The sequence below is a fragment of the Macaca mulatta genome, chromosome 14 (genome assembly GCF_049350105.2).
Source record: "Macaca mulatta isolate MMU2019108-1 chromosome 14, T2T-MMU8v2.0, whole genome shotgun sequence".
Classification (NCBI taxonomy): Eukaryota; Metazoa; Chordata; class Mammalia; order Primates; family Cercopithecidae; genus Macaca; species Macaca mulatta.
Window position 1 is genome coordinate 83512962 of NC_133419.1, and position 14886 is coordinate 83527847.

Here is a 14886-nt window from a genome sequence, read left to right on the forward strand (position 1 = left end):
ATGGCACCTATTTCATTTTCTCTTCAATTGCAGAAGAACTAAAGGTTGACTGCATGAATTATTAGCTATAGACTATATTCTTGGAAGGTAGCAATGTATGAGCTTTATGTGATTATAAATCCTCTAATGCCCACAAATCAATTTCCCTCCTGGTTAGCCCTTACTTACCCACTAACACAGTGATGACTTTGTTGCTGGCATATTGTTCTATCTCCCGCAGCCACTCAGGAAGGCAACGGAAGGATTCCTCACAGGTAATGTCATAGGTGAGGATCAAGGCATTGGCGCTTCGGTAATAACTCTGGGTAATGGACCGAAATCTCTCTTGACCTGCTGTGTCCCAGATCTGTAGCTGTAAAGGCATAACAGAAGAATCAGGTGGAGAAGGATCAGGTTGGAGAAAAAAAGAAAAAAAAGCTTTGCCTTGCTTTAGTTTGGAAATGTGAACACCTTTAATGGTTTAAATGTGTTTAGTGGGAACACAACGGTTACTTTCTGCCCTAAAGAAAAAAAAAAGCACTGAAAATTAAAAAAAAAAAATTGTTGGGTGTGTTTCTGGTTCGGAAGAGGGGCTTATTTTGTTTTCTGTGTGTTTTTTTTTTTCTTTGTTAAGAGTTTCCTTTTCATTCTTAAAAAATACACAAAGAAAATTCGTCAAGCATTTATTATGTGCCAAGCTCTATTCTAAGCATTTTACTTGTGGCAACTCACTTATTCCTCACAATAACCCTATGAGGTGGATACTATTACAATACCCATTTCTTGCATGAAGAATCTGAGGCACAGTGAGATTAATTAACTTGTTCAGCATCTCATAGCCAGTATGTCCCAGAACCAATTCAACCAGGCATTGTGGTCCCAGAGTCCACTTTCTTAAACACAATGCCATATTACAAAAGGCATGATACACAAAAAGCTGTTATCCTGTTACTGCTGGCATTTAATCAGCAACTGGAGGGACAGCCAACCTCACCACTTTTCCAGTTCGAAATTCAAATGAATGTATTAAGGTATTAACTTTGTTAAAGAAAACAAGAACCATGCCATGGCAGACAACAATATAATTTCCCTTCAGGTCTCTTAAGCTCTATGACCTTGGTCAAGTCACTTAATCTCACTGGGCTTCGAGTATTTTTTTACAAAAAGTGGTTAATACACAACCTGATGAAGGTTCACTTTTTCTGCAGTTATCAACCAGTTCTAAGTCCTAATAACTAATAATTCTAATAACAAAGAAGGCATTACTTCTCAATTTCCCTGAATTTCCCTGCACAGAGTAGACAACTACTGAAAACAAACTATCCTCCAGAGTATAAATCACAAGGCCTTGAGAAATAAGAACATCAACGAAAATACTAATATTTCTTTCTAATTGCACAAATTTTACAGGTCACAGGTGTATTCATGTCCAGTAAATAAGACTGCTTCCTCAGGAAGGCTTTCCAGAACCTTCAGATTAGGTTAGGTTCCCACTAAGCCACACCTCCACCCCACACAGTCTCTCTTGTAATACATCCTGCCATTCTCCCTCATGGCACCTGACATGCCTGTAGCACTTACTTGTAATAATTTGTTTAATAGCCATCTTTCCCACTAAATTGAAATCTTCATGAGGGAGACGTCAGGGTCCATTTAGAGCAAATAGAGAACTTGGCAAACAGGAGGTGCTCAAATATTTATTGATGGTCTCATTTAATCTTTACAGCAACCCAGTGAGGTAGGCAAGTGTATACCTCCCCATATTAATGGAAACTGTCCCCTAACTAACTGGTTACCCACGAAGCTAGGACTTGGCATCCAGGCCTTCTATTTCCAGTTGAGAACTCATTTCATGCTCCCATGCTGTTGTTGCCACCAAAGACTAACTAAAATGTGCATCTGTATCCAAAGAGGATGAATCCACTGGTGTCACTCTCTGCTCATACCAGGTTAGCTAGAGACTGCTGAGTGACCCGTAGTCCCTGCCATGAATCAGCAGCACACAAAGGCTCTCCTTTGATCTGCAGTTGCAGCTGCTCTTCGATGATACACATGAAAGCCTGTGTATGCTAAAGGCCGCTGTACAGATGTTACAGTTTTTGCTGGGACAAAGGCTATTTCTCTTCTCTGCCTCAAACCTAGGGACACGGTTCCTCTCTGCCAGGATGTGTCTTAGAATAACGGGCTATTGTTTTAGCTGCACTGAGTGCAGCTTTAAAACACTTGTGATTGTGATTTAGGTACTGTTCAGCATTAGAAATCAGTTTGTTCTCACATCTTGAGAACAGCTTCGAGGGTTAAAGCCACTGAAATATTTTCTAGAACAGCGATTGTGTGAGCATGCCAAGATATGTTACCTTCTCATAGGGGGCTGCCTGTTTCTAGCTGAGAGTTGATTATTGAGAATATTCATATTCTACTGCCTTTGTTACTCAACTTGGTTTCACCATTCTCTGCAATTCATTTGCACCTTTCAGCATCTATAGGACATTAACATATGCAAGGCACTGTGCTAGGCGCATGGAGTATATAAAGATGAGTAAAACACAGGGAGGATATAAAGATGAAGAAAATCATCCCTGATTTCAAACAGCTCACAGTCTATAGGAAGGACACACACAGTTAATTAACTATAGTAGAATACAAGATGTTCTGTTAAAAAGGAAGAGAGCGTCTCCTGCTGTTAGTCTCATGTCTGTCAATATGTTTTCAATACTGCAGCCACAGGCTTTCCAACCACTCTCACCTGCAGCATGTGGCTACATTGTTTGTCTACTCTCTTCTTTGCACCACTACTTAACCTCCATTGCCTCACCGTCACAATAATGTACTGCAATCATTGGTTTACTACTCTACTACTGAGTTCTTTGAGGGCAAAGGCTGTCTTCTATTTTACCTTACAGCCCCAGTACCTTCCTAACACAGTACATAGTATGTGGTAGAAACATTTGAATGATGGCTAACTGAATGAACAAAGGATTGTGGAATCACAAGGGAGGAATTGGTCAATTCTACTTAACAGATTAGTAGGGTATTAAAGAAGATTTCACAGATGGAGCTAGATGACAGTAAGTTGCTAAGGGGTAGTGATGCTTTACCACCACAGTGCTTGACACAAAACATTTACTATAACACAGGATGGAGGAATGAATGGATGGACAGATGGTTGAAGAAACAAATACATACAAATATTTTGATGACTCGCCTATCAATCAACATAGACCTGATTGGAAGGAGATACAGCAAATCTTCTATTTCTATTATGATTAATCTCCTAAGGCTAAAATGGTTTAAATTGAGCTTAGAATTTTGCTTATTACTCATTAATTTATAATAGACTAAAAATTATATGAGAAAGTTCTGTGTTTTTTCCAATTTTTTATTCTGCTAAAACATACATACAATTTATCATTTTAACCACTTTTAAACATACAGTTCAGTGGTCTATATATGTTTTAATTATATTTTCTACCAGAGGTCACTTTCATAATGCAGACTATTTTAAGAGAAGTGCCTCTTCATTAATTTTGTTTTTACTGATTTGGTGCTTACTTGGCCTTAATAGCTACAAGAATCTTTCTAATACCTTGGATTCCCTGCCTTCAATCCTGGGAGCCATCCTGGAAAGAATGATACTTGTAGAGGACACCGACGAGGGTGTCAGGAGAGTGGTCCTGCCACTCACCAAGCGGATGATGCCATACAAATCACTGGTGGATTCTCTTATCCACTGACTTTATGAGGCTCTGGGAAAGCCTGCAAACTACTAGCAAAAAGACACTTAAACATCACTGAGAAAAGATATTCGGTAAATGTTAAAGAAGAAGGATGACAGGCTGGATGTGGTGTCTCACGCCTGTAATCCCAGCACTTTGGGAGGCTGAGGCAGAAGGATTACTTGAGCCCAGGAGTGATCAATATGGCAACATAGTGAGACCCCATCTCTACAAAAAATAAAAATAAAAATGAATAGCTGGGCATGGTGGCACACACCTGCAGTCCCAGCTACTTGGGAGGCCAAGGTGAGAGGATCACTTGAGCCTAGGAGATCGAGGCTGCAGTGCGCTGTGATTGCACCACTGCACTCCAGCCTGGGCAACTGAGCAAGACCCTGCCTCAAAAAAAAAAAAAAAAAAAAAAAAAAAAGGATGACAGTAAGACAACAACTGTGCAGTTCTGCCCTCTTCTAAGGAAGGATTAAAGAAGTTATTCCTCATATGCCTACATGTTAATGAGGCCCTTAAATTAATGTGATTGAAGAGGGTCACTCTGTATCTTTATTTTATATATTGGGCGTGAAAGAATCACAGGCAAGTTGATTTGGACTGGATGTGGGAGATGAGCCAACTGTCACTTTTTATAAAGTTCTAGAAGCCTGAAAAGGTACTGGGGACAGAAAGTGTGCTGTGAATACAAATATGAGTAAAACACAAACCTTGCTCTTGGGGAGCCTGTGGCCTTATGGTGGAGTCAGATGTTATAAAAATATCAATTTTTGCAGAGTGTAATAAGCACTTTAAAATAAGGTTTGCAGAAAGAATAAATGGAATATTTGTGCCCGGGAATTTAGGAAAGAAAAATAAGCCTGTTCTTTAACACCAGGGACCATTCCTTATTCACCCTTATTTATGGCCAGTGCCTGGAAGGTAGTAGGCACCAACATTTCTGATCAAATAAATGAACTCATATATATATATATATATGAATGAATGGAAAACCCAAATATCTGGAAGTAAAATGCATGAAACAGTAGTTATCTTTACCCAACTCCTTGGGTAACTACCTCCCCTCCGCTAGGACAACAGAAAGCTACAAAAGGCTCTTCCCATCAATGCCTCCTGAGCACACTCCTATCTCTCTTTCCTGTCCCCATAGCCTAACTCCTTCTCCCCATCCCCTACACTATTTTTGTTCACTTTTCAGTTAGCATTTATGTGGATTTCATACCCTGCTTTCCTCTTCCAGTGCTCCAGCTCCCCATTCACTGCTGTATTTGGTGTGAATGTCTCTGCAGTACAAGCTATTTTAGTAGTCAGGGCTGGAAGAGACACTGAGAGAGCTTCTGGCCTCCACTCAAGGACCTCCTCCTAAACACTTCTCTGTGATGGCAAGTATCTAGAAAATGCTGAAGAGCATTACGGAGCTTCTCTGCTCTTCCCAAGGCACTCAAAGGAAAGAGAGCATGTACATATGGGAGAAGGATGCAAATGAACGGACCCAAACATAGGATGCTTAGGTTGGGAATCAAGGTAGAACTCTAAAATGCCAGTTTTTATTGCGCTGCTGATGGCTGGGCTCTCCTTCCTTTCCTTCCCTCTTTCCATCCCTCCCCCACACCCCCCTGACTCCATCTGTCTGTCTTTCTCTCTCTCTCTCTCACACGTGCTGCGCGCGCACAGACACACACACACACACACACACACACACACACACACACACACACACACGGTCTCGTTCTGTCACCCAGGCTGGAGTCCAATGGCACAATCATGGCTCACTGTAGACTCAATTTCCCAGGCTCAAACAATGCTCTCACCTCAGCCTCCCGAGTAGCTGGGACTACAGGTGCATGCCACCATGACCAGACAATTTTTTATCTTTTGAAAACATGAGGCCGGGCGCGGTGGCTCAAGCCTGTAATCCCAGCACTTTGGGAGGCCGAGACGGGCGGATCACGAGGTCAGGAGATCGAGACCATCCTGGCTAACGCGGTGAAACCCCGTCTCTATTAAAAAAAAAAATACAAAAAACTAGCCGGGCGCAGTGGTGGGCGCCTGTAGTCCCAGCTACTCGGGAGGCTGAGGCAGGAGAATGGCGTAAACCCGGGAGGCGGAGCTTGCAGTGAGCTGAGATCCGGCCACTGCACTCCAGCCTGGGCAACAGAGCCAGACTCCGTCTCAAAAAAAAAAAAAAAAAAAAAAAGAAAACATGGAGTCTCACTATGTCTCCAACTCCTGGCCTCCCAAAGTGTTGGGATTACAGGCGGGAGTCACTGTACCCGGCCTTGGCTATCACTTCTTTCCATAAGGCCCAGCTCTGAAGAGCCAATTGTGGAACTTCAGTAACTCTGACGGCAGGTAGAGCACAGTGCCAAACATCAGTATATCTACCCTCCTTCCAGGTGATTTAGTCTCACTTCACATTTCTTTCCATCACCTCCCTCCTTTCCTTGCTCCAGGTGATAGGCCTAGTGTGCCTTTCTTCCCCTCTTCTTTCATGGCAGGGGAGACCCCAGAAAGGCAGTGGTGTGTATTGGTTGGTTAAATGGGTTCAAATCCTGCCTGTCCCCTTTCCTATACTTATCTATGTGTAGCCATGGATAAGTTATTTAGCCTCTCTGAAGCCAGTAAAATGAGGATAATACCACTCACCCCATGGGTTTACAGTAAGGACTAAACTAAATATAACATATGTAAAAGCACCCAGCAGAGGCACTGGCAGATTTGTAGGTACTCAATAAACATTCTCTCCTTCGTCCTGTTCCTGGACACACCATACGTCTTCCAGGTACCAAACCATCCAGAAGCCACAAAGGCTGGAGGGGAAGGAAGCAGGCGGTAGAGAGCATGTATCCTTTCCCATACTCCTCATTTAGTGTCTTTCCTTTTTAGAGACAAGGATATGATAGGAGAGAGGATAATTTAAATAAGTGATTCATAATGAAACATAGAAATCAGGAGCCTCTTTCATGGGGCTGCTGTTTAGAGGAGGTAGCACCTGCTTATTGGCCCAGCTCAAGAGATTCAAAAAGAAATTTCTTCCTTGTCTTTATGTCACTTGTGACATGACAGGAGACAGGACAAACTTGCCTTAGCCATTTTCTGTCTTCTAATCTGTAAACACATCATCCAAAATTCCTTCCTTCCCCCATAAAAAAGACTAGAAGAGGCCGGGCGCGGTGGCTCAAGCCTGTAATCCCAGCACTTTGGGAGGCCGAGACGGGCGGATCACGAGGTCAGGAGATCGAGACCATCCTGGCTAACACAGTGAAACCCCGTCTCTACTAAAAATACAAAAAACTTAGCCGGGCAAGGTGGCAGGCGCCTGTAGTCCCAGCTACTCGGGAGGCTGAGGCAGGAGAATGGCGTGAACCCGGGAGGCGGAGCTTGCAGTGAGCTGAGATCCGGCCACTGCACTCCAGCCTGGGTGACAGAGCGAGACTCCGTCTCAAAAAAAAAAAAAAAAAAAAAAAAAAAAAACTAGAAGAACTCTGGAAATAAGCTGCTGCTATGGCTGAGTGCATTGTTTCAATGTGGGTTTCAATTTGGAGATTTAATAAATGTTATGAAAGCACTACTTCCCCTAACCTCTCACATAGCACATGACAACCTTAGTGAATATTTAACACCTTACCTTTACTTTTTCACCATTAATCTCCACTGTCTTAATCATAAAATCAACTCCAATTGTGGCTCCTTGACCAGGGGGGAAAAGACCCTGAAGAAGAAATAATGGAAAAGAACAGCTAAGCAAATATTTCCATTAAATGAAATTCTTTCTCCTCTCCCCCAGTAACACCCATCACCAGGTCCTTCCTTCAGCTGAGTTGACTGGTAGAAAAGAGAACTCTGGTTACCCTCAAGGGAGCCCTGTGCAACTCTGTATGCATGTCTTAAGGAAAAGAGAAAAGAGGGAGAAAGTGTGAGAGAGAAATGCTGAAACAAGAGGAAAGAGATAGGAGGACAGAGAAAAGGAGATAAGACAGGTGAAGGAGAAAACTGAGAAAGGGCAGGGGAACCTGATTTTAAGAATGAAACAGAAACATCAGACATGAATATAAGATTGAAGGGCATGCAACCACAGGGATGATATCAGAATCGGAAAGGTCAGGGCAAAACGGATAGGTTCTTTCTAAGAGGTAAAATCAAGGGTACTTAAAACTAGTTATCAGTCTTGAGCATGGACAGCCATGGGAGTGGGCAACAATATGAAAAAACAAATAAAAACTCAGCATGAGAAGCAGGAATAAGAGAGTTTTGGGATCTGTCTTTTTGGATCTCCAGAAGCTTCTGAATTTTCCTTTGCCCCAGGGTGATCACTGTTTTCCTCAGTGCAATGTACCATGCATATGTAATTACATGGATCAAAGCCAATGACACTGGGAAGATAATCTAAGAAAATTAAGTCATCAGGGACACAGTAGGGTAGAAACAGCATTAAACCAGGAGGCAGCAGCCTTAGAATCTCTGTGTAACCTCAAACAAACCACTCACCCTCTCTGGGCCTCAAATTCAATAAGTTTGAGGCTGATGTAAGCCATTTTAAAACAAACAAACAAAATGCTTTACTTCAAACTGGAAACTTAACCAGAAAGATGAGATTTTAACAAAGGCACAAGTATAATTTATGCAATTTACTATTACATAATGTTTCCTATAAGCTTAGGGAGGGAGTTGGGGGTAGCAAGAAATTCTGTCAAGAAAGAACTCTTCACCCAGTTTCTCTTCCCTCTTTACTTATATTCCAGAATTTCCAGAAATTAAAGTAAAATTGACTTTATTAGTTCTGGCAACTATGATGCAGATATCTTTAATTAAGAATTATTTAATTAAAGTTTTAGCTTAAAAGATTGAACTTCAAACCAAAAGAAAATGTTCTACTGCATGTCTACAAAAGATGTAAATATAAACATTCATAACTTTACTTTCAAATATTGAATCAATTTTCTTCTGTTTTGGTTTGGCTCAGAAACAAAAGCTGCCAAGCTTCAAGTTTATAGCTCCAGATGTTTGCACCTCAACAAATGCCAAAAAGTTAAACAAATTCTTCCCAATGTTTCACCTACCATTTTGTACCCCAACCCCTGTGCCTAAAAAACAGCTAGATCCAATTCATTTAAACTGTCTGCTAAATAATAAACATAATCTTGCCTCTGAAATATGAGTTTATGGTGGAGTTGAGGGGCTGGGAGGGGTAAAATGTAGACACAAAAGACAAATAAGAAAGAAGAAAAATGTGCTTGTTGGCAAAAAATTACTGTTGAAAATGGAGACATTTTCACATCTAATGACAGAGTTTGTGCTTTTAAAGAGAATGGTCTCAGAAGTTAGAATGTATAGGAGGTAGAAATTATCAGGCTTAGAACCTGGAACCCGGGTTCTAATCCTAGCCTTGCCACTCTATCTAATTTCACAATATAAGATCCTAAGCAAGGCATTTAGCCCCTCTAGATCTGACCTTTCATCTATAAAGTGAGACAGGGGGGTTGAACAATGTCCTAAGTGACCTTTCAATACTAAGACAAGGTCAAGGAAACTTTTGATAAAGGGATTGAAAACTTTGCTACATCTCTGTGTCTTATCCTTTTGTCAAAAGCAGAAAATATGACTAATGTTAGGTAGAAGTAAAACCAGTTGGAGTTTCCCATATATCTCCATGGCGGCTGACTGAGCCCAGATGCCTATTAGCTTGCTACTTTTGGTTTCAGCAGGCCACGGCTTAAAAAGCATGGGTTCTATTCACTTATGGGAAAACCCCTGACATTGCCAAAGTGACTCTGGCCCCTCTAGCTGTTTGTTATTCAATCTGCCTCTCTCGTTCTCCACAAAACCACAGACTGTCAGAGCTGGAAGGGGCCTTGGAGCTCACCCAGCCCCTAATGCGCAACAGGCAGCCCCAGGAAAGGGAGGTAACTTATCCAGGCTCATAGAGCAAGCCAGGGGCAGAACCAGGACTAGGACCCATGTCTCAACTCCCAAGCCAGTGCTCTTTCCACAGCGCCAGGTTATCCTATGCCTTAGATAGGGGGGCAGGTGCCAACTTGCTGAACAAATACTTTATGAAAATTCAAGATATGTATGTAATGGTCCTACGAAGGGTACCATTCATATTTTTAGGGGAAAACACATAAAAAAGGTCAACTTCGGAATGAGTTCTCACTCGTTTCCATATGAAAGCAGTAAATAATCTCCAGCAGTGATTCTCAAAAGGGTAGTCTCAAAGGGAACTTGTACTTAGATCATATGTGATAAGAATCGAATCCAACCCAGAGGGACCATTCAATTCAGTTCAGATAATTCTTCACTATTTTCATGTCGTTCCCACTGAAGAGATTTAGAAAATAGGCCTATTTGCTCCTAAATGAAAATGATTCATTCAAGTTTCCTGGGAGGATTAAAGGGGGCCTAGGCAGAATTTGACTGGTTTAATTTGTATTAGAGTTTTAAAAAATTTAGGTTCAGTTTGATGTCTAGATTCATTTGTTTCCACCTGGGGATTATTAACTAGTAACTTACTTTTATCCAATAATTTAGTTTTGATACTGCACACTGACAGCAAAACCACTTGCCTTTGTCATTAAAGGAAGCAAGAAGAGGCGTGGGAGGGTTGGTGGAGACTCCCAGGGCCATGCTCCCAGGAGGTGGTTTAAAAAATATGTCTCGGATAGATTGTTGGTGCGTGCTACAAAAAGAGCGGAATATGAGCCAAGGAAATAGCTTGTTTTTCCGGAAGGTCCCCTTTGGGAAGACTTATTGTTGTGACCTGAAAATGTTAATTTGAAGATGTGGGGCAGGGACAGTGACATTTCTGTAGTCCTAGATGCACAGAATTATGGGAAAGAATGTTGATTTCTATACAGTGTGGCGCGCTTTTTTAATAATCATTTAATCTTGGGAAAATTGAAAAAAAAAAAAAAATCCCTTGTCTAGGCTACAAAGCAGATAGAGCTTTCAAAGGGTGCATCAGGAACCCACAGCTAAGCCCCTGGCATTGAAACTGGTCATCTATCTCGACAGATTCCCCCAACCCCTCAGGCTAGACTGACAAACCCAACCCTGGGCTTACGAGTTCCCTTACCTGAGTGAATCTTCGGACGAGGCACGTCTTCCCCACACCAGCGTTGCCAATTAAAACAATTTTGAACAGGAAATCATAATCTTCCATACTCATTTACACAGCTGCAAGGCAAACACAGGCAAAAGTGAGAAGGGCCCAGTCAGACTTGCCCACAGAGCTCAAGCTGCACCAGCCTCATCTCCGGGGGAACAGGTCTGACTCATTTAAAGAGCAATTTAAAGCTCCTCTCTGGTGACCCTGCCAGCGAGACAGAAACACAGGTGTTTGGTCACAGACGGACTTTATTCCTTCTCAGCTACCTCATGCCACAGAGAATAAATGACGCAGATGTCCTTTCACCTGGTAACCTTTATTCCTCCAAGCTATCATGTCACAGTTTCCTCCTGCAATAAATCTGTTTTCTTTCAGCATGAAAAGGAGATGACAAATCCATGTGCAGGCAAGCTGGGGTGCAAAAAAGCAAGGACAATAGAGAGCCCATCCAGAGCTTAAAGGACATTTGTGGAATGTATATGACTGGAAAGAAGTGCTAGTGACGGGGAGACTGAATGAAGGGGAAGGAACTATAAAGGGCCGTTTTAGTCTCCTGCTTCTGGAAGTCTTAGGGTCCTACCAATGGTAGTCATAGCCATCTTTCCCCTCTACCTCCTATACGTCTCCTGCCAGCCATGCTGATGCTACAGGGCCTCCCAAAGTGCTTTTCCCAAAGTGCTTTTCCCAAAGTTCACTCCTCTGGGCTTTGGTATGTGCCATTTCTTCTGCCTGGGATGCCCTCCCTTCCACCCATTCTGCCCCTTGAAGTCCTTGAAGGTCCAATGCCAGCATCTCTTTCTCTTTGAATCTTTCACTGATATTCCCCAAATAAAGCTAAACACTTTCACCACTCCTCTGTCCTAAAACTTCACTTGCTGTATACAATTCTTTGTTCAAATATCTGCCTCATCCTTAAGAGATGGGATTATGCCTTTCAGTTCTATTTCCTAGCCCCTGGACAGAGTTACACTTTGTAAATGTCTATCCTACTGAAATAAAAAATTAGTTAATGGGCATGTTGCTTATATGTAGGCCTTAGTTTCTCCAACTGCACTAGAAAGACTGTGACTAAAAGGGCATACTAAAAGAATGCTCTGTCTACTTCAGTGGACTGCCGTTAAGATTTTTAAAAACTTACAAAAGAACCTTATACAAAAATTACCCAGGTGTGGTGGCGCGCTCCTGTAATCGCAGCTACTCAGGAGGCTGAGGCACAAGAATGGCTTGAACCCAGGAGGCAGAGGTTGCAGTGAGCCGAGATCACACCACCGCCCTCCAGCCTGGGTGACAGAGCAAGACTCTGCCTAAAAAAAAAAAAAAAAAAAAAAACAACCTTGATACACATAAAGCGCTATCCTGGTAAAAGCAATTGTAATCTACTGGGTGCCTACTACAGTACTACAGGAAATACAGAGAAGAAACAATGTCTGCCCTCAAGACCAACATGAGAAAAGTTAAATAATGAAAAAAAAAAAAAGCTAAATAACAATTTGCGCCAACAGTGGAGCTCTTTTCCTAAGGTGTAGGCAGAACAGACCCAGTAGACTCTGGAGAGTCAGGAAATGGGCAATAAGGGAGCTCAGGAGGGGAAAGGTGCTCGGGAGAGTAGGGCAGCCTCAGGGTCACTCCTACCAGCAGACCTGGAGCTCAAATGCCTGTAGCCTTGTAGGGCAGAGAGCAGAGCCCAATTAGCTGAATCTGTCAACTAGCCAGGGGAGAAAATTCCAGGTGTGCAAAGATGATGCCTGTGTAGATTTCAATTAATCCTTGGAAAAATAACTGACAACCAAGCCAACATGTAGGTGGCAGCTCATGGGGTTCCATCCCAGTTCACTGGGACTGTGAAGGAAAAACATTTCTCTGTACAAGAATCTGGGTCCATGAGCAGTGGTAGCATTATACTTGGCCCTTTATGTGTATTTCCATTTGTTTCTACAAGTATATGAGGTTTGTATTTACTAACACATTATCTATTTTACAGGTCAGTGAACTAAGGTTAAAGGAAATTAAGAGGGTGGCCTGAAATCATAAAGCTAAGAGCCAGACTTCATGTTCCAAAGGCATATAGTATCGTAAAAAATGGAGCCAGAGAGACCGAGGTTCATACCTGGCTGCCCTGACCTTCTAAATCTGTGCCTTTGGGCAAATGACAATTTTTCAAAACCTCAGCTTCCCCATCAACAAAATGGGGCTAATAACACCTATACCACAGAATTGTGATGCTTGAAAGAACGCATGGGAGCCCCTAAGGACAGTACCTGGCTCTTTGTCACCCAAACTCCTTAAAATGATTCTCAAATTTTCCATGATCTGGTTCCTGCTGTCACTGCCAGCTCTGTCTCCTACCACTCTCCTCACAATCCACATTCTAGGCTCACTGGATTTCCTCAGTTGCTTAAATACCATGGGACTGCCTTTCTCCTCAGACCTTCACATATATTGTTCCGTCTGCCTAGAACACAAAACACAACTGAACCTCGCACCCTCGCCCACCACCCCAAGCCTCCTCTAGATCTCAGCTTCAACATGACTTCCTCCAGTCTGCTCCTCTAACCTACGAAGGGCCTGGGCCTCCCCGCTCCAGGCTCCCACAATGCCCTCCTCCTCTCCTGCTGTAAACTCACCATGCTACCTGTAATTAATTATTCACATATCTCACACTCCGGCCCCATCCCTCAGCATTTCAGCCCTACACACGTGTACACTCATGACTGTGAGCAGCATGAGAGCAATGAGGTGTCTGGTTGAGTCCCTAACTGTGAGCAGCATGAGAGCAATGAGGTGTCTGGTAGAGTCCTAACCCCTCCCCATCATCATCATCTCATTCTATATTACTAAGTCATTTAATCCTCAAAACAACCCTATGAGGGGGATGCTATACTATTAGTATCCTAATTTGGTAGAGGGGGCTGCTGAGACACAAGAGAAGTTAAATAAGCAGTCATAAGGTCCCACAGCTGATAACTAGTGGAGCTGAGATTCATACCCAGATAATCTGGCTCTCGCATTCATGTCCTTGAACCACTACCCAAGTGACTTTCACAATGCTGGCTCAGAGCAAAAGCTCAAGAAAGATGGATGAATTACATGATGAAGGACAGGCACTTAATCAATGTGATCGCTCTTTCCTCTTCCCCTCTGGCTTCAAATATAAAACTCTACCACCCTGTAGAAGTTAAACAAGAATCAAAGTCAAACTCCTGATAAACACTCAGGGACATGATATGTAAACTAAAATTCAATAAAGCTATTAGAAAGAAAAATCATAAAACTCACGGAAAGGCACACGGGCAGCAGGAAGGCATGAGGCTCTGTGGACCACAACTCTCTGCTTTCATAAGCCCATAAGAAACAGGAAACACAGGACTGGACTGCATTCTTTTTCTGTGCCTAGATTGTTTGACACACACTCATTTCTACATCTTTGCTGGAGGTCAAAGAGCCAAAGCAGGAAATCCAGAGGAGAATGTCAAAAATAAAGACTTTAGAAATAGGACTCTTAAAGAAGGTTCACAGTGCCCCAGTGATGCACCTTTAGAAAAAGAAAGTGAAAAAAAGGCTTTGTCATAGTGAACATTATCTCATGTGGTCACCACCTGGAGCAGGCTACAGAATAAGTTAAGACATTACCTCTTTCTATAAGAAATTAATGCTCTGTTGAATGTGTTTTTGTTTGTTTTGCTTTCTTTTGTTTTTGAGGCAGGATCTTGCTCCGTTGCCTATGCTGGAGTGCAGTAGCACGATCACGGATCAAACGACCCTCCTGCCTCAGCCTCCCAAGTAGCTGGGATTACAGACACAAGCCACTATGCCCAGCTAATTTTTTAAATTTTTTTGTAGAGACGGGGTCTCACTATGTTGCCCAGGCTTGTCTTGAACTCCTGGCCTCCATCAATCTTTCCACCTCAGCCTTCCAAAGTGCTGGGATTACAGGCATGAGCCACCATGCCAAAATGTTGGATGTTTTTAAAATGGACCTCTGGGTAAAAATTGGTCTTTAATAATGCAGGCTGTCTATGGGTAAAGCTGGACTGTAAACTCCAGGTTATCTGTTGTAGTTACTGTTTTGCTTCTAAT

At 42.4% G+C, this 14886-nt stretch overlaps 1 protein-coding gene across 20 annotated transcripts in view; it reads right to left on the minus strand.

The window, feature by feature from the left end:
• The window catches only part of RAB30 (RAB30, member RAS oncogene family), a 93741-nt gene that overhangs the window by 6812 nt on the left and 72043 nt on the right, over positions 1–14886 (minus strand). For 12 of the 20 annotated variants that reach the window (XM_015115289.3, XM_015115282.3, XM_077960524.1 and 9 more), the window contains 3 exons: positions 10777–10877; positions 7333–7416; positions 169–352 (listed from right to left, as the gene is read on the minus strand). In XM_015115289.3, coding sequence (XP_014970775.1) covers positions 169–352; positions 7333–7416; positions 10777–10869 — 361 coding nt within the window. In that variant the 5' untranslated portion in view covers positions 10870–10877. Of the gene's footprint in view, positions 1–168; positions 353–7332; positions 7417–10776; positions 10881–11971; positions 12114–14085; positions 14342–14886 lie in introns of those variants that run through there. The other 8 variants (XM_077960523.1, XM_077960518.1, XM_028832595.2 and 5 more) reach the window with 3 other exon arrangements.